This window comes from Anabrus simplex, chromosome 2 (genome assembly GCF_040414725.1).
Source record: "Anabrus simplex isolate iqAnaSimp1 chromosome 2, ASM4041472v1, whole genome shotgun sequence".
NCBI lineage: Eukaryota > Metazoa > Arthropoda > Insecta > Orthoptera > Tettigoniidae > Anabrus > Anabrus simplex.
This window is the reverse complement of record NC_090266.1, coordinates 712,093,925-712,114,125: the sequence shown is the minus strand read 5'-3', so window position 1 is coordinate 712,114,125 and position 20,201 is coordinate 712,093,925. Positions and strand designations below refer to the sequence as shown.

Here is a 20,201-nt window from a genome sequence, read left to right as displayed (position 1 = left end):
GAACGTTTGAAACCATGAACTTCGAGTATAAGGAACAGAGTAACCAAATTCAGGGTTGTCCAAAATATAGAGCGATGGTTGTGATGATCGGTTTGTCTGTGAGGGGTGTGCAAAATTCATAAATGGTATGACGAGATATGACATCGTAATTATATGGCGAGTTGTTTGGTTTGTACGTAGATTATTAGGATATCCAAGTGTTAATAACGGTTAGGACTAGATTAGATTTTAAAGTGTGAAATCATGAGACAAGATATATAACTGGACATGAATTATGTAACAATTCTTTTCCAGCCAGACAAACATCACAAGATTGAATTCACATCACAGCTGCATAGGAATTTGTGAAGAAACCAGAGTCCGCGGAGATAAAATTTACTGTTCTTTAACATTTCGTTAAATCATTTAAATGTATTTAATTATTAAATTCAGTGAAACCTCATTTGAAATAACTTTAATCAAGCGAATAACTTGGAGATGCATTCTGGAAATTTTAGTTTGTTTTTCTGGGGGAATATTTAAATATAAAGTAACAATTAAAGGGACATATCCGAAGGAAATGGATTTTACTGCCACAAAGTTTGTGAGCATTGCTATTGTTGTAATTATTGAACTTTGATTGATTGAGCAGTGAATGTGCTGGGGATATTAAAGTGGAAACTTTGGTCATCAACCGATGTAACTTAATTGTGTTTAGCCTTCAGCCTAGAAACTTGGATGGTCAGGGGGTCATCAACCTCAGTGACTTAGATTAGGGCCATATGCCATTGTAGCATCATTTCCTTGCGGTCATCATCCACAATGACTTTAAAGTAACTTAGAAGATTAGATGTCGGTCCATGACATAGACGCAGGTCACATCGATTCAATTAAGGGTCCATGCCGTAGAACCACTGTGTGGCACACACCAATTGGACTGCCTTAATTATACCCAGAGTCCAGAGTTCGTGTTACGAGGGCTGGACCGTAACGAATCACTATGATGGTACATGTGGTCTCACATGGAAGCCGAATTTAAGGATTTCCAGACTTTCCTTTCTTAAATGATTAATAATTGAGACAATGGTTTCTAGTATGAATGCCCATCAGGCAGTTACGTTAAAGTCTCACACAAGTGTTCTGACCTTTATGTAAAAATGATTGTGGTGTCCAGTGGACACAATTGACTTCTATGACACCGTTGACATATCAGATTGCTTCAGAATTTTCCTGAATAAATAGGAATCTTTTAAATAGACCTTTCATTCCAGTAGATAGATTAGAATTACTGAACCCTACCTTTACCTCAGCAAGTGACGAAGAACCCGATACGACCCAAGAGACAGATCTCATGAACTTTGCTGATAGGTAAGAAAGGTAGGTATCCCTCAATATGGACCAAAGGGTTCAATTTTTATTGATTAAAAATTTTTAACATCTTTTACAAAGTGATCACCCCTGAGATAAGGCTAGTCTGGGACTCAGGTGAGCGGGTGCAGTATATAAGCTGTAAAATTTGGGAATGCGAGAGAGCAAACACTAATGCATGATACTGAAATTTCACAAGAAACCTTAGAAAAGCAATAATGTCGTTAGTAGAATTGCCTGAGAATTTTGAAATGTGAGGCAAACTACTGAAACCTGGTGATATTACCGGAGAGGGCGCTGGAGGTTGAGGGGGTTCGAAATCTGCGTTACTGATAAAGAAGGGTGGAAGTTGTGGTGTATGACCTACAACATGTTCAGATGGGGCAGTAGTTTGTTGAAGATCAACAGATTCCCTACTATCAGAAGACTAATTAGGGTCCTCTTCAGTTTGTACATTTAATGGGATAAAATAGTCGCTCTTTGCACTAGCAGCTCCAGACAACAATTGATTAACCTTATTCAAGAAATCAGAAATATGTTCAATCAGAGTGTTAGCCATACTAGGTTGATCCTCATTACGTTTCAGACACAAAAGGTCCCTCGCTCTATTATAGAAGCAGAATAACCTAGCTTGAACACACTTAAGTTGATTTCCTGAAGGTTCAACTCTTTAAAAAAAAAAGAGAGGCAAGTTCAGTAATATTGGCAGTGATGATGGATAGAGCATCACCAATTTCTTGCTCACCATACACCGGAATACTTAATCATTAAGTGTAACTGCGTCTATTGCAACGGTGCCACCAGGCTGGACCTTTCTAATAGGAAACAGTTTTCATATCTTTTTATTGTAGTTAGTCCAGTATGCCCATGGAATTTAAGTTGTCACTTCCCAGTAAATTAGTTCTTCCTTGCGCAGATACCACGGAGCAAGGACTTCTCTAGGACCAGACATAATGAAAGAAGACACAAAATTTGGGAAAATCCAGAAACAGAAATTTTTTTTTAGAGTTCGGTTCCAAATTCTATGAAAAGCTGTCAAAAGGGGCTTTGTCCAGAACCATTCAACCACGCTCTGCTACCACTTTTTTTTAAACAGAGTTTCTGTGGAAAGCAGAGGTGTAAGAAGGTGCGGACTTAATGAGTGGACAGAGAAAATATGACAGCATAATTTAAAACATTAACATTTGAAATTTTATTTTTCCTTTCTTTTTCCCTGACTTTAAACTTGATAAATCACAAATAACAGTTAAATGGGATTACGATGAGCTTGTCAGCTCTCATAACAATAATGATTGTCCTTAAACAATCAGGTACCATAGAGAAAATTGTTAACACAATTAATTCAAAGAGATGAGTTTTGTAGCCCAAAAGTTACAGAATTTCAAAGAGCACTTTTGCTTCACACAATAACACTCTAGGAGACTGAGCTCCAAAATGTACAACATTTCAGCCTCTCAAAGGTGCAATTTCCTTATACAAACACTAGATAAACCTAGAGAACAGAGTTCACTGTCTTTTCTGCTGGACAGTCTGATCCACAATAGACTATGAGTAAGTAAAAATTAAACAGAAGCAATAAGTGCCCATTCTAAATGGCCTTCCTTAGTGGTCAAAAGAAAAGGTTTAAGAAATCGGCCATAAACAAAACACTGGGAGGCGAAACACTTGTACCCATTTTGAAATGTACTTGGAAACACTTAAGATTCTATCTGGGCTTATGGCCCGAAGTTACAGAGGCTAAGCCTATACTACAGAGGGTGACTAGATGGTGAACACAATGAGTTCCAAAATAAGGTTAAGATTTAAAGTTTTAGAAAATCATAGTTGCCCCATACTAAGTTGAATGGGAATTAAAAGAGGGTGAACACTCTTTATTCCCTAAGTTACATCTTTCCCAGCAGGGATTAGAATAGAGTCCTTAGAGTTGCTTGAAAATTTACATTTAAATGGTGATGTTAAACTTTAGAAATTTACATTAGAAAGAATTCTGAAACCTTCCCCTCAAGTTAGCTTTCAGGAGGTATGACAAATTTAAAAGATATCTGCCATTACCTTGAGCTGGTAGGTCTTCTGATGGTGGGCAAGGCTTTCCCCTGCCTCCACTAACAATATGCACCCTAGTCTGCAGCGATGAAGAAGACAACATGGCCCAAAAGCTCCCAGCTTTTATAGCAGAGGGAAAAGTTCCAGAACTCTCTAGGCCGATGGCCTGTACACACCCACAATTTTGATTGGTTATCAAATATATATATATACAAAATTTGATTGGCTACTACTCTCAGGAAGAAGGAGGCCATGTATTGCTGACAAATTCAGCACACACAAAAAAAATTACAAACACTTCAGGTTAACAAACATATAGGATAGAATTTTCCCTACAAAATTAACTGTCCATCCTCCCACCAGAGGGGGCACATAAGTCGACAGTAGAGACATCTGAAGATCAAAGTTCCAAACTACTACTAATACACAGTTCAGGGTTTACAACACAGATGGCTTTCTGAAAGGCGCTCAGTTCAAGTGCACGGAGAAGGTGTACCTCTGGTATAATAATAATAATAATAATAATAATAATAATAATAATAATAATAATAATAATAATAATAATAATAATAATTTTTCCTTTCGTTTTTCCCGACTTTAAACTTGATAAATCACAAATAACAGTTAAATGGGATTACGATGAGCTTGTCAGCTCTTATAACAATAATGATTGTCCTTAAACAATCAGGTACCATAGAGAAAATTGTTAACACAATTAATTCAGAGAGATGAGTTTTGTAGCCCAAAAGTTATTATTATTATTATTACTACGATTATTACGATTATTATTATTATTATTATTATTATTATTATTATTATTTACGTAGTTATGTAGAGACTTTAATGGTATAAATCCTTGTTGTATCATTATTTGTGTGTTGTATGATCTGTCTTGTATAACAGAACATTTTAGGTTATGTAACGATACATGTTGTATGTATATTAACAAGACTTTATATAACGTATGAACATGTAATTAATAGTATACAATTTATTATTACCTGTAAATATGATGTATAAATCCAATGTAATGTTTTACAACACAGGGTAATAGTCCAGAACAATGCTTCTTTGTCACTAGAGCTGTATAGAATGTTCTATGGAGACTCGAGAAAATAAGAGAAAACATGTTGAGTCATACTTTTCTAGAAGCCTGGCCACGCAAGGCACATAAAGAGACAGTCTTGGGAGTTGTAGTTGAGTTGTTAGCGAGACTTATTAGTGAAAGTCGTTAGTCAAGTGTGTGAACTCGTGTTGTGATTTTGTTGTGTTTGTAATCGGTTGACATGCTAATGTAGCAGTCAAGTGTTTGTCAAGATGGCTGTTCATTAATGTATGTGTATGTGTACATAATCTGTAAATAAAACAGTGTACACAATTAACAGCATCTCGTGTATGCGTCATTGTGATTACGATAACATTGAAATGGATAATCTTTCAGTTTGGTACCGAAACCAGTCACATGCCTGGATGAGCTGTACAGTTTTCAAAAAATGGTTCAATGAAGTATTTGTTCCATCGGTTGAGCAGTTTTTAAAATCTAAAACCCTGCCAAAGAAGGCTATTCTGATTTTGGACAACGCGTCTTCGCACCTAGACACTGAAGAGTTCAAAAATGGGGAGATATGAGCAATGTTTTTACCACCCGACGTCACAGCGTTATGCCAGCCAATGGACCAAGGAGTTTTAATTGGTCTCAAGAGAATATATAGGCACAAGCTGTTAACCTCCCTTCTTTTTGCAAACGATGATGGTCAAGGTCTTATCCAGAACTTAAAGGAAATTAACCTATTAGATGTTGTTGGAGGATCAGTGGCGAATGCCTGGAATGTGTTAGAGTCATTAACACTAGTTCGTTCCTGGTTAAAACTCCTATATTATGAGGAAATGAGTTCGTTGAACATGATGATGCAGAAAATGTTAACTTACTCGACCTCCTGAAACAAGCTTCTGGATGTGCAAAAACCAATGAAAATGACGTCGAACAGTGGTTCCAGAATGATACCGTGCAAGACGACATGTCCGATACAGAAATTATTGCTGCTGTCACATGTAAAGAAAAAATGCTGGAAAATGAAGACTTTGACATTGAGGACTCCACAGTACAAGCTCCTAAAATATCATAGTGAGGGACTAAAAGCTGTCAAAATCGCCCTTCTGTATTTTGAACAACAAGGTGCATCAGTAATGGACTTACTGTTCGTTCGCTATTTTCGTGATGAAGCAGCAAAACGCAGAGTGCAGTGCAGAAGACAACGGCAGGACATTGCGCTTTTCTTTAAAACAAAAAATAGTTTTTGCAAAGCCGGCTAGTTAATTTCAATTATAGACAGCTTTATGCCTTCATAAAGTACTTTTTTAACAGGTAAATTACTGTATATTCATTCATTTTCATTTTTATATAGTAAAGGCTCTATGCCTTCATAACGTCCATACTTTTCCTTTGCTTAAGGGTATTTAGGCAGTTTATTCTCTGTTGTATTCTCAAGCAGACAATACATACAAGTATAGCACTGTATTTTCTGAGGAAACACTCGTACATATTCTTTTTTTTTACCCCATTCCCGATAACCCGGCATTTTCACAAACTCGGCCACACTTCGGTCCACATTAGACCAAGTTTTCGGCACTCTACTGTAATGCCAAAAGGTTTGAATTCAAGTGACTGTTACTCTATTGATGAAATGGTACCCTTGTTTATCACCAGATGGTTCATTATGAAGATAGGTTTGTAATCAGCAGAATTCTGAATAGCTACAGTTGAAATGTTTCTTCTGTACATTGATAACTTACAGTTTCCCTGCAGTTGGACTTGTTTCACCCCACATAAATCTGAAGGATATCACATCTGGGTCATTCTATTTTTAATAATGTCTTATTTCAGCTCTTTCATCTTAAAGTGTTACTAATGTCAACCTGTATTTTATCAACTGAAAACTTTTTGCACATTCTCACCATTAGCAAGTTTACACCATAAAATAAAGCTTCCAACCACTCAGACAACATTCAACATACTAAGTATATGGGACTTGACAGATATTAAAAGAGGTGGATTACAGTGGTTGGGACCCAAGGGGTAAATCGAAAACCACGAACCTGCTGAGTTATATTGGTAATCTGAAGGATGACTGAACAGAGGAAAATTTTTGTTCTGTACTTAACATCTCTTCTACACGTACTAAATGTACATAACACGACCTAATAAGTTGAAAGTCGGTTTTGATTACAATGCGGTCGTGAAAGTTCAATATTCATATTCACATACTCGTCGCAGGAGTACATCAAGAGACAGTTAATAAGCTTTGTGTTCTTTTTCAACTTGCTTTGAACGGATTTCATGGAGCTACATAGCTACCTATAATTGCGTATTATTCCAATGGGGCACAATTTGTCCTACCAGTGTCCTATGAAGCTTTGAACACATACAATGTAGCTAACTGGTTGCCTGTGTTCTAGCCAGAGACCATTACCTCTTTATTCTAGAACAACCTAACTCTGTATACTATGCCACGATACCAATAGCCCTTTATAGAGGGCCAACAAAACATAACCGTCTTTGGAAACTATTACGTATGCAACCTTGCTAGCCACAGGTAACTGGCGGTAAAAAAACACAAACCTTGCATGGGATTCAAACCTCTGTACCTTCAAGCACTGTCCACTATCACATCTCCAATAAGATCTTTTATACAACTGGTTTTACGTCGCACCAACACAGATAGGTCTTATTCCTAGGAGTGGGAAGGAAGCAGCCGTGGCCTTAATTAAGGTACAGCCCCAGCATTTGCCTGGTGTGAAAATGGGAAACCACAGATACCTAGCTGAATATTCCCACATAAAATCTGAGCAAAATTCTGCAGAATCACTTACCTCTGCTTTTAGAAGTAAGCAGACATGGTGACCTTGTAAGGAGTGACTGTATAAGGAGGCAGTCCTATCCATCTGTTCAACTAGGATGAAGTGGCAATGTAAACAAACCAAAGAGAGCACCTAGAATCATAAATATTCACAAATTTTTCTACAAAACACTTCACAGTTCAGAATACATATATTTCTAATGCCAGCTGAATGAAAGCTGTTGTTTTGATTGTCAAAATACCAGGCAATAAAAGAGCTGGGTAAGAAATGTAGAACAGAGTACAGAATGAGTACAGAAACTTTAAAAATAACATCAAACACCAAAGCAGAATGGCACAAAAAGAGATAGCTCATTGAATTTTCCCACACAATATTTAAGTCACGTTCCTTAAATTTGAGAAGTAAACAGACATAATGACAAGTATACTCCTTTTTCTCTCTAACTGATAATGTCATTTACCTTTTGTTTTCATTCTTGTTCTACCCTACTATGCATATTTTAGCTATGTCCTCTCTGTAAGTTGCTATCCCTTTCTATTCCTTTTTTCTTACCCAGCAAAACTCTCTATTTTACTGTGCCATTATGGAGAACCTGGGGGTTGAGATAAAAAAAAAAAAACATTTCTTTGTTTAAACACACAATAATTGATGAAAGATTTCCAATTTACTCTTTCTACTCTCTGGAAAGGCATGAGGGAAGTGAAAATTATTAAACTGACTTCTAATCATGACTAGAACTTTTGTAAATAATATACTTATTTACAAAAAATGACCAGGCAATCATTGCAGGATTTATTCTTTCTATCAGCTTACTACTAGGGGTTTTATCATGAGTATAGAATACCACATTCAATGCCAGAAATCGGAAAAATCATCAGATGATTTAGGTGGTTAGTTGGATTTTTTTTTTCAATTTGCTAAATGTTGCACCAACTTATATGGGTTTTTGGCAATGATAGGGAAGAGCTAGAATTGGGACAGTAGTGCTGTGGTTTTAATTAAGGTGCAGACCCAGGACCACAGAAAACCATCTTCAGAGCTAGCAACAGTGGGGTTTGACTCCACCATCTCCCGAATGTAACCTAGAGCTACTTGACCCGTACCGCGTAAGTAACTTCCTCAGTATGATCTAGGTATCAGTCGAAGTGTTCTACTTAACAGAGCAGTTATCACACTGCAATCTTTTCAGATTCAAACCTAGTTGGGAAGATTCATCCACCTGAAAGTTGAGTTTTCAGACAGAGTGTTAAGATTCAGTAGAGCTAACCTCTATATTGTACACCACCGGTACTCCCTTAAAGGTGAGAAGAGGCCAAAAATACTATGTCCTGATGGCAACTAATAGTTGCTTAGTAAAAACTATATTCTCCAAGAGGCTTGGTGCTAATACGGTGATATAGATAAATGAATAATACCGTGACGTGTAAGAAGATCATGTCACTCCATTAAAATATCAAGTAAATCTATTTAAAACTATCAGTGATCGGCAATGAGATCTTGTATTCCAACATATAGTACGGTTTTCGTAAATGCACCGTTGAAATTGTGTACCTTCGGGGATCATTTGTGAATATATCACGACATGAAAGGGAGTAGCTATTCTATTTGCTGTAACACATGAAAGTGTGTTCTTTGCTTTTCCCATTGATTTTTCGTAGTGTACAATAGAAAGGAGTGCACTCTGAATGTAATTAAAACCTTATATACCACATTCTTTGCATCCCTGTTATAGACTTATTTCCCACTCTTTTCAAGTAGCCTGGAATTCTGACATTTTCACTGCATAACAGTCAGGTGGTCAAAAACACAATACATGTAATATAAATTTGTAGAATATTCAGAATTAGGGGCACATATAAATCTGTCGAATATAGCACTTTGACTTTATTACTTTTAAGCTTTAGAGAAGAAAACCACATTACAAAGTTTCCAGCTCACCAAGTTTCCAGGCAGAACAGAACTATAAATTTTACAAAATCAAAAGATACACTCCAGTTTATCAGATTTGCTGTAACTAGATATGAAAGAGATCCATCCCCAAGAGTTAGTAAATGGAGATCTTAAACCATCAAACCTTCAAGTGAGGATCAAGAACCAAGAACTATTTCCGATTACAAATTCCAACCATCACAAACAACACCATGGACTTACCAATATATGTCCCATCCAATGAAATGCCAGGAGGGTTCTTTTATAACATGCAAAATAATCACGGCTTCTCTTCATACTATTTTTCTTTCCTTGTATAACAAAATTATATGGATGAAAGAAAGAATTCTTTTTAATGTTATATAGCAGCTCAATCTCAGGAATGAAAATACTTTTAAAAAAAGTGTGGAATAAACTATCATTTATAATTTATTCAGTGAGATACAACTGTCTATTTATGTTTATACTGACGAAGGCTTCTTCTGCCAATGGCATTTGGTTAAGGCCTTCTTCCAGGATATCAGCTGGTGTTGATATAGTAAATATGTTGATGTTTCAACCAACTGTGCTGTAGACCTTAGTAAGACACAGGCAAGGCAAGTGCCAATACCTTTACAGTAGCATGAAGAATTACATGGCAATTCTAGTATTGGCATGCCTGTTTCTCAGATTGGTGTGATCCAGTGTAGCCTTTCTTCTGCCGTCTCCTGGAAAGCAACAATCAGAAAATGCTGCTGCTCAGTACCTCTTTCTCTTGCTTGTTGAAATAGTCGTGTTTCATTAATTCAACAGCTTTTTGGCAGAGATGAACATTATACTGTTGGCTGGTAGTCAGAACCGTAGTTTCCTCAAATCTTATCTGGCATTTGAGGAAAGAGAGGACATGCTCAACCACTGTAAATATTTCAGGCAGAATAAGGGAATAGTGAGGCTTATGTTTTTTTCAGCTTGCACTGGAGAAAGGGGTCCCTACAGTATTTCATTAACTGTTACTGCTACGTATTTTTCTTGTCATTACTGTGATGCATTTAAGTATTATGTTATAACTTCAGTTCTATTGTGTTAACGTGATGTAATTAGGTTTTGCATAAGTGCAGTTTAGAACTGTATTTATTTTATTAGACAGTATCTTGCTTTATGGGTGTGTAATTCTTCTGATATTTCAGCATTTAACTTCAAGGAAGTTTTAATTTCTGTTTGGTTGGTGGTGGCGGTAGCGGCAGCAGGCGTATCTATGTATTTAGTTTAAACTCCATTTGAACAGTTTTAGTTACCCAGCTATTCATATTATTTTATAATTAGGATATGCCTGGGTAGTACTGTAGTGTAGTTATTTTATTATTTACGGAGGGCTGCCCCAGTTAATACAGGACGAGACCTTAAGCTCCCGGAAGCAGTTGCAAGGCATTTTGTTTTTGTTCTGTCTGGTCAGTGTGATTTAGAGAAGTGTCCTGTACAGTCTTTTCATACTACCGTTACCTCATGGCCTGCCGAAATGCAGATATATGGCAAGGCTACATTGATTGGCTTTTCTGATGCTAATTTCTCATTACCAAGGATTGTACAACAGTGTAAAATGGAAGGTCTCAACACTAGAAAGTCCTCTTTACGCAATGTGATTATATTACATCAGAATGATATTATATAGGCTTTTGGGCTTGTGCCGTGTCAAGAAAATAAGGTGAAATTCTTAATGTTTCGCAGAAAACTGCTCTGCGTCCTCAGAAGAATTCTTGACTGTCCACGAGAAAGGCTTCTAAAATTGTTTAAGAAGCCTTAAATTGTTTAAAAAGCCTTTCTCGTGGACAGTCGAGAATTCTTCTGAGGATGCAGAGCACAGTTTTCTGCGAAACGTTAAGAATTTCACCTTATTTTCTTGACACGGCACAAGCCCAAAAGCCTATACAATATCATGTCTATAAGTACGGGCTGTGAAAGCATTAATGGCTACATCAGAATGGTTTCCCACCAGAAACAACAACTTCAAAAAAACTGCCGCATAAGAGAGTTCGACCCTTCAGGACTCCAGACATCATTTAGAAGGCAAAGGCTGCTGTCCTGAAGGAAAATCCACCAACTCATAGGCCCTTTGCCAGCTATAAAAGTAAATCTAAAGGTACAGTCTACCGTATAAGTAAAGAAGATCTGAACCTGGTAAAGCGACATAAGGCACGTGGACATGCTTTGAAAGCAAGGCACGTTAAAGCACAGTTCACTAATGCCAGAAAATTTACAAAAACTGCCTAGCAGGGGATAAATGGCAGTTGGTTGTTAACCTGGATGAAGCTATGGTTTGTTTGGATGACACAAACAAGCCCCGAGCAATTTACTGTAGTTCAAAAACAATAAAAGCGATCTTTAATCCACCTATTCAATACATTAATTTCAATTTATAGTGGTTACATAAACATACTATCAGTTAAATGGGACATGTTTCACCCTCAACTGTTTTTAGGCTGAAGATGCCCTGAATTGAGGGCGAAACATGTCCCATTTAACTGATAGTATGTTTATGTAACCACTATAAATTGAAATTAATGTATTGAAAAGGTGGATTAAAGATCGCCTTTATTGTTTTTGAACTATAAATTTTCAATACGGACCAAAAATGAGATTTATAACATGTAACAATTTACTGTAGCCGAAAAAGACAAAAGGGGCACTCAAACTTCAAGGGAAACAAAGTAAAGTTTGCTAGGAGGTTCATGGTAGTGGCAGGATATTGTATCTGGGGTACTCTCAGAACCCTCGGAGTGCCGAAAAATTTGAAGATCAATACTACCTACTTCCAGAAGAATATCACGGCCCCCTATTTCGACGAAGATATCCCTCGGCTGTACGGTGAGGATGCTTCAAATGTTGGAATCCACACGGATAAAGCATCCAATCATACTGTCAGATCATCAGCAACCTACTATGAGAGAAAAGAAGCAGAGATGGGTGTCTGCGTCATACCATTTAGTGACATCCCCGTCAAATCCCTGGATGCCTCGCCGATGGACTTCTGTGCCTTTGGTCTCCTGAAGAGAGGACTTTCTTCTGGACACCCGACCACTAATGAGTGTCTTTGGAAAGTGTGCAAGGAGGTATGGGGCAATATCCCTGTTCCTGTACTCCGTCGAAGTCTTCACAGTGGAAATTGAGATGTAGGGCAATAGTCCGTGCCCGCAACTATCACATCGAGCACAACTGGGTCTGGAGAAAAAAAAAAAAAAAAAAATCTGCTAGGACAAAAGGTACGTCAAAATCGTCCAAACTTAACTGGGGCAACTCTCCGTAGTATCCTGCTTACTTTATTGTTTTGTAATCCTGGTGTACTATACATTTCTTTCCTTTGAGATTTTTAATTCACAGTACACATTTTATTTTTTAAATAATGCTTCATATTTCCATGAAGAAGATTAAAGATGGCTGAGGAAAGGAGGTGCAAGGACTGTGGGCATCAGCAGGCAAGACAGTGTTCGAGGGAGATAATTATGATTCTAATGGAGAACAGGAATGAAGGTAGGTCTCCCTCAAACAATGCACGGGCTATAGTTGGAAGACAGGAAGTAGGTGAAGGAAGGGTAGAAGTTGTGGAAGATAGATGATAGGTGGGCTAATGTTTTAAGGGAAAGGAAATTGAGGGCCAAGTGGTCTAGTCTGGGGAAGAATTCAGGAGAGGTATCTGTGAGGAATCTTCACGAGTCACTGCAGATAGAATAACAGAGGGAAGAGGAGGAACTGGGAAGTGTTAGACAGGAGGGGGGAAGTAAGAGGAAAAGTAAAGGTAGGAAAAGGAAATGTAGGATAGAGGATATGAAGAGGGAGGTGGCACCAAGGTCATGAGAGGGAGATAAGAGAGGAGGAAGTATACACTGCAGCTATCGGAGAAGATAAGGGAGACCAGGAGAGGAGAGGATCTAATGAGATGGTGAGGACTGAGGCTGTCATCATGCGAGACTCCATTGTTAGGCATGTGGAGAAAAGTAGAAGGGAAGAAGGAGGGTAAGGAAATTGTGGTAGATTTTCACATTGGTACCAGCAAACTAAGATAAGCAAGAATAGGTACCACCTAGTGATGGGATAATCAAATACAAAATAATTGCTAATTTGATTATTTCATTTGATTTGATTATTTTTCAATTATTCATTCAAAACTCCATTCAAATGAAGGAAGAATTCAAATAGTGAATGCTTTTGAAATAATCGAATAAAAAGTGACCCAAATGTTGAAATCAACTCATCACAGGGAAACTATCTCCATTCCTGTACAGGAAGTGTGTGGGTGGGAGGATCTGTGTCTGATAAGCCTTCCAAAATTAATACAAACTTATGCTCCACATATATGAATAAGTCATGCACTCCGATGCCATTACTTAAAATGCATAGATTAACATATTGCATAACTTGCCCACGTGAAGCATAATGCTACTGTTGACTGTATGGCTCACCAAATTTACTAAATCATAAATTAGAATTCGCCAGAATTTTCTCTAAATGACAAAGTCGCTAGTTGCTATATATGAAATTGTCACTAAATGAATAATAATAATAATAATAATAATAATAATAATAATAATAATAATAATAATAAAAAATAATAATGTTATTGGCTTTACATCCCACTAACTACCTGAACAGCTTTTGGAGACACCGAGGTGCTGGAATTTAGTTCCACAGAAGTTCTTTTACATGCCAGTAAATCTACAGACATGAGGCTCACGTATTTGAGCCAGGATCGAACCTCCCAAGTTAGGGTCAAAAGACCAGCGACTCAACCGTCTGAGCCACTCAGCCTGGCTAAATGACTTCAGAAAGACTCCAGATCGCTAGGGTTGGCAACAATGATGATGATGATGATGATGATGATGATATTTTGTGATAGTGATTCTTTCCCCAGCCAAGAAAATGTGTAAAGGATCAATACAAATCAATAAGGGTTGAAAACAATGAAGGAAAAGTTTCCACTAATGCTTTCACGGCCCGTACTTATACACATGATATTGTATAGGCTTTTGGGCTTGTGCCGTGTCAAGAAAATAAGGTGAAATTCTTAACGTTTCGTAGAAAACTGTGCTCTGTGTCCTCGGAAGAATTCTCGACTGTCCACGAGAAAGGCTTCTTAAACAATGACACTTTTGAATTTGGAACGTTATAATAGAAGTAGAAGTGGAAATGGTACGTTCATTCACCACCAGATGGACCCCAGGACATGGCACAACGCTAGTGTTCGAAGCGGAAGCTGACCAAACCATCACAATCAGACTAAGCGATGCACATAACGTGTTTGCGTAACATGACAGGTGTAAGACATAGACATAAGCCTGGAATGAAACATCTGGCGACGAGGAACATACGAATTTGGAAAACACCGAGACGAAATAACAATAGTGAAGGGGCAGGGAAGGGAACTACCTACGTAAATTCTTTATGGCTGGCAACCAGGTATTACTTAATTGATAGCTGGCGTCCATGTTGAAATTGTTAGGATTTCTACGTATTTCCACAGCTTCCCATATAATCCTGGACCTGTAGTGTCTAGTGTGGGTAAGAGCTCGAGCATCTTGGAACAAGACATCATGACCTGACTATAGAGTGTGCTCAGCTATTGCCGATTTGTCAGGTTGGACGAGACGAATATTACGTCCATGTTCTTTGATACGGGTACCAATGGAAAGGCATGTTTGGCCGATGTAAACTTTACCGCATGTACGGGGAATTTCGTATACCCCAGGATGTAAAAGAGGGGACAATTTGTCTTTGGTTTTACTCAGACTGTGGGCAATTTTAGTGGCGGTGCCAAACACTGTTTTTATATTGTGTTTGTGGAGGACCTTGGAAATTCGATCTGTGGTGTTGTGAATGTAAGGCAAGTAGGCAGTTCCCTTCACTCCTTCCTTCTGTGAGATTTGCTTGATCGTTTCTCTGGGATGTAGGGCTCTATGAATCTGCAAATCGCTGTAACCATTACCCTTAAACGCGACTTTGAGCGTGTCCATCTCCATCTGGATATGTGATGGCTCACAAATTCGTCTTGCTCTCTTGGCGAGTGTCGTGAGGATGCCTTGTTTTTGTGTTGGATGGTGGTGAGAATCTGCATGAAGATAGTGATTTGTGTGGGTAGGCTTATGATAGACAGTATGTCCTAAGGAGCCGTCCGATTTCTTTCTTACTAGAACATCCAGGAAAGGAAGGCACCCGCCCGAGTCCATCTCCATAGTGAATTTTATTGATGGATGTTGCTGATTTAGATGGTCTAGAAATAGATGAAGTTTCTCAGGACCTTCTGTCCATATCACAAATACATCATCAACATACCTCCACCATATCATAGGCTTGACGGGCGCCGAAGCAATAGCCTCCTCCTCAAAATGCTCCATAAAGAAATTAGCCACTACGGGCGAAAGTGGACTTCCCATAGCCACTCCGTCCGTCTGTTCGTAAAAATTCCCACCCCACAAGAAATAGTTTTTTGTGAAATGTTAAGAATTTCACCTCATTTTCTTGACACGGCACAAGCCCAAAAGCCTATAAAATATCATGTCTAGAAGGAAAAGTTGTTCGTGGTTACTGTTTTAAGAGGAAATACAACTGGGTAACCATCCTGTATTAATACTAATCAGAGGGGAAAAATGGAAGGTGTCACGCTTCAATAAATGAAGGTATCGGCCAAAGAAAGACAAGGGCCAAGAAGGGTGTGAAAATGAGAGACTACTTAAGGTCTCCGGAACCTAATACTGCTGGGGTCAAAAGAATACGAATTGATTAAGTACTGTCAGTTAGGACAGATGAAAGTACAAGCTGGGCACGTGAATGGAAGCAATGCCTGAACTCAGATAAGGACCCCATGGTTGCCAACACAAGATCAATCAATCAATCAATCAATCAATCAATCAATCAATCAATCAATCAATCAATCAATCAATCAATCAATCACCACTGCTATGCATTTCGGGCAGTTGCCCAGATGGAAGATTGCCTATCAGTTGTTTACATAGTCTTACATAGTAAGAGGGAGCTCTTGGGGCCACTTTTAATCGCCTTTTATGACAGGCAGGGCACTCTGCAGCATTGGTTATCCCGGATGAAGCAATATGCACACACATTCAAAGGCTCTTCTGAGAGCCGCACAAAGGCTTGCTCAAAGGCTCGATTCCCTGGAGGAGCTCTCTGTATTTGCCATCTCAACATTGAGGGCATCAGCAGATCAAATGCAAAATATTACATAAGATCCTTAGAGGGCACGAAGTAGATGTTGTTGCATTGCAGGAGACGCATGTGGGCAATGCAGACCTGTGGTTCAATCCCTGGATATCACATGATACATGCCACTTATCATGACCACTATGGCACAGCTACCTATGTCCGAAAGTCAATACCTTATGCCCAACTCACTGAAATAAGCTCTCACAATGACTCCTCAGCAATAACAATCAAAATGGGTAACTTCAGCATTACATACATTTACAAGTCACCAAATGCATCATGGCCTGAAGGTTTCCTGCCAACCGCCTCACATCCAGCAATCATCATCAGAAATTTCAACGGTCATCATACCAACTGGGGATACAGACAGGAAAATTCACATGGTACTAAAGTAATCAACTGGGCCGAAGCACACAATCTGCACTTCGTGTATGATCTTAAGACAAACGCACATTCCGTTCAGCCAAGTGGAAATGTGAAACAAATCTAAACCTGAGCTTTGTCATGACTGACAACGCAGGATTACCTCTACTGACCACCAGATACATTGTTGATAACTTTCCAGACAGTCAACATCGGCCCATCATCCTAGAAGTAGGAATACAGATATCAATCATTAAAAATTCACCACACCTGCAATGGAATTTTTCCAAAGCCAACTGGGACCAATTTTCTCAAGACCTAGAGCAATATCCAATGGATCGCTCACACCCCTGGTAACTACCAGGAGTTTGTCAGGATGGTAATCTCATCGGCCAAAAAACACATACCCAGAGGCATTCGAAAGAAAGTACATACAATGTTGGAGCGACATTAGTGAGCTTCTGTATCAAGAATTTCTACAGAGGGGCCAGAAAGAAGTTGCAGATGATCTCATTAGCAGTCTGGATTATGACAGAAGGAAATGATGGCCTAAAACGGTTGAGAAACTAGACTTTACACATTCAAGTAAAAAAGCCTGGAGGCTTCTAAAGAAACTATGAGGCCATTCCCACAAACCACAAACACCTCAAGAAGTCAAACCAGACAGAATAGCAGACTGAATCATTCAGATGTCCATAACTCAGACAAAGCACACTCCAAATCAATCGGAAGAGACCTGCAAAAACTAAGAAAATCATGGTCCTCTATAACGGAACTAGCACCACCATTCACCGCAGATGAAATGATGGAAATCTAAAATATGCTCTTCAAAGCTGCAAAATGGGAAATGCACAAGGCTTTGACAAAATCCATAACGAGTTCCTTGTTCACTGTGGTAAAAACTCTAGAAAATGGCTTGCTGACTTCTTTTCATCCATCCAACACACAGGACACCTGCCACCGGAGTTAAATGCTCCCGAAAGCTATAGACCCATAGCATTATTAAATTCAACCTACAAACTACTGGAAAGGTTGATCTACAACAGAATCAGTCCAGTCATCTTCAAGATCCCCCCACAGAACAAGCTTGCATTAGACCAGAACGAAGTTGCGAAGACCAAGTACTTGCTCTTACGACATTCATTGAAGCTGGATTCGAAGAGAAGCTAAAGAGCGATGCAGTATTCATAGATCTCATGGCTGCTTTTGACACTGTATGGAGGGACAGATTAATGTATAAACTCCTGAAAACCTTACAGAGTACAAACACTAGAATCTTATCAATCGCATGCTTTCAGATGGAATGATTCAAGTGGTCATGAACAATACCCTGAGCAAACCAAAAAGACTAAATAATGGACTCCCGCAAGGTTTCATATTAGCCCCATTGTTATTCAGTCTTCATCTCGCAGACATCCCAGAAACGGTATCAAGACAATTTGCCTATGCCGATGATATTTCCATAGCCATGCAACACACAACATTCCACAGCCTTGAGGACACGCTAACGAAATATCTCTGCTTACTGACAAATTTCTTTCAAAAGTGGCACCTGACACCCAGCACAACCAAAACAGAAACATCTTGCTTTCATCCGAGTAATATATTGGCTCATACCATCTTGAAGCATTTTACTGTACCACCCAAACCCAAAATATCTCGGTGTAACAGTGGGCCGGACACTGTCATACATTAAACATCTCTCAAACCTTGCAGCCATACGTACAAGAAACATCTTATCTAAGCTATCTACCAGCATATGGGGATCCACAGCGGCAACTTTACGTACTTCTGACCGAGCTCGATAGCTGCAGTCGCTGAAGAGCCGCCAGTATCCAGTATTCAGGAGATAGTGGGTTCAAACTCCACTGTCGGCAGCCCGGAAGATGGTTCTCCGTAGTTTCCCATTTTCACACCAGGCAAATGCTGGAGTTGTACCTTAAATAAGGCCACGGCCGCTTCCCTCCCACTCCTAGCCCCTTCCTGTCCCATCCTCGCCATAAGACCTCACTGTGTCAGTGCAACGTAAAGCAACTTATGAAATTTAAAAAAAACGTACTTCTGCCTTAAGTCTGGTTTATACAACAGCTGAATACTGCTCTTCCGTCTGGCTGAATAGCGCCCACACCAAGAAAACTGACACCGCCCTGAATCAGACAATGCGGATTATCAGCGGTGTCATCAAAACAACCCCACTGCACTGGCTTTCAGTCCTTAGCCACATCCTTCCTCCAGATCTACGCCGCATAAACAATCTCGTCTGAGAAGCAAGTGAAATACAAGTCAATAAATCACTTCCAATTCATCAAGACATCCAAAGAATCACTTCAACCCGACTGAAATTCAGACACACTTCTCTGCTGCTGGTCAAAAACTGATGAATGAAAACCACTGTGGACTGCAAACTTGAAATGAAGAATGGACTGCTAAGGCTCCCGACGAATGGATATCGATCTTTGACCCTACACAGCTCCCGCCCGGATTTAATCTCCAGCGGAGTGTGTGGGTCCCACTAAACCAAGTGCGCACTAAGCATGGAAGAAGCAGCTCTGCGATGCAATCTTGGGGCCTGCAACCATCTCCAAGCTGTGACTGTGGTGAAGAATTCCAGACAATTCGACACATCACCTTCAAATGCCGCTGAACTATCCAAGACACAGGAAAGCTTCAACAATGGCTATTCAATGGCTGCAACAACTGGACATCCTAGTTTAGTTTTCATTTGGTAAATTATGTATTTATATTTTACATAATTTCTGTATTTTTGTGGTTTTCTTTCTATTTTTCTGTATTGTATATATCTCCCTTGATTTCTATTTTATGTTTTACCTTGACTTTGTATATTTATTCTGTTTAGTAAATTATTTGTTGCTTTCACGTTACTCTATTTGTGCGCAGCTTAACTTGTACCATAAGCTAAATAAATAACAGGCAGGGGATACCGTGGATGTTATTCTACTGCCCTAACCCACAGGGAAAACTAATGGTTAGAGAATGAAAGAGAGATGTATAATTACAATCACTATTTCTGAAGACATGATTAGCTTATTATTAACTCTACAATTACAGGCCATGTAAGCATCAATCTAATCATCATCATCATCATCAGTGAATTAAAGCTAATTTGTTTTTTCCCTTCTCCATAAAATTTAAGTAGGTATATTGCCTGCTGCTAGTTAAAAGAAATTGTCAATTGGTAGTACTGGGGTTCCCTTCCATTATGTTGTCAGAAGACGGCATTTACTTAAATAGGGAACTTCCATTTTACAGATATTAAAGGTTAAGACAGTTCATTCACTCATTTTGTTTCAACATTTGGAAATTCATTTGGTTAAAAAAATTTTTTTTGTAAGAGTTCATCTATTCGTTTATTCCTATTGATTATCCATCCAACACACTTAAACCAAAAACTTTATTCATGATGTATCAGATTAGTCTAGGCGATACAAATGAATGATATTTGAAACTAATTC

General features: G+C 38.7%; 1 protein-coding gene across 1 annotated transcript in view; it reads right to left on the bottom strand.

Annotated features, from left to right (window-relative positions):
- g (adaptor-related protein complex 3, delta 1 subunit-like garnet) overlaps positions 1 to 20,201 on the bottom strand; it is a 580,467-nt gene that overhangs the window by 45,302 nt on the left and 514,964 nt on the right. The window contains exon 26 of the mRNA XM_067141336.2: positions 7,261 to 7,380. Within this exon, the coding sequence (XP_066997437.1) occupies positions 7,261 to 7,380 (120 nt within the window). The remainder of the gene's footprint in view (positions 1 to 7,260; positions 7,381 to 20,201) is intronic.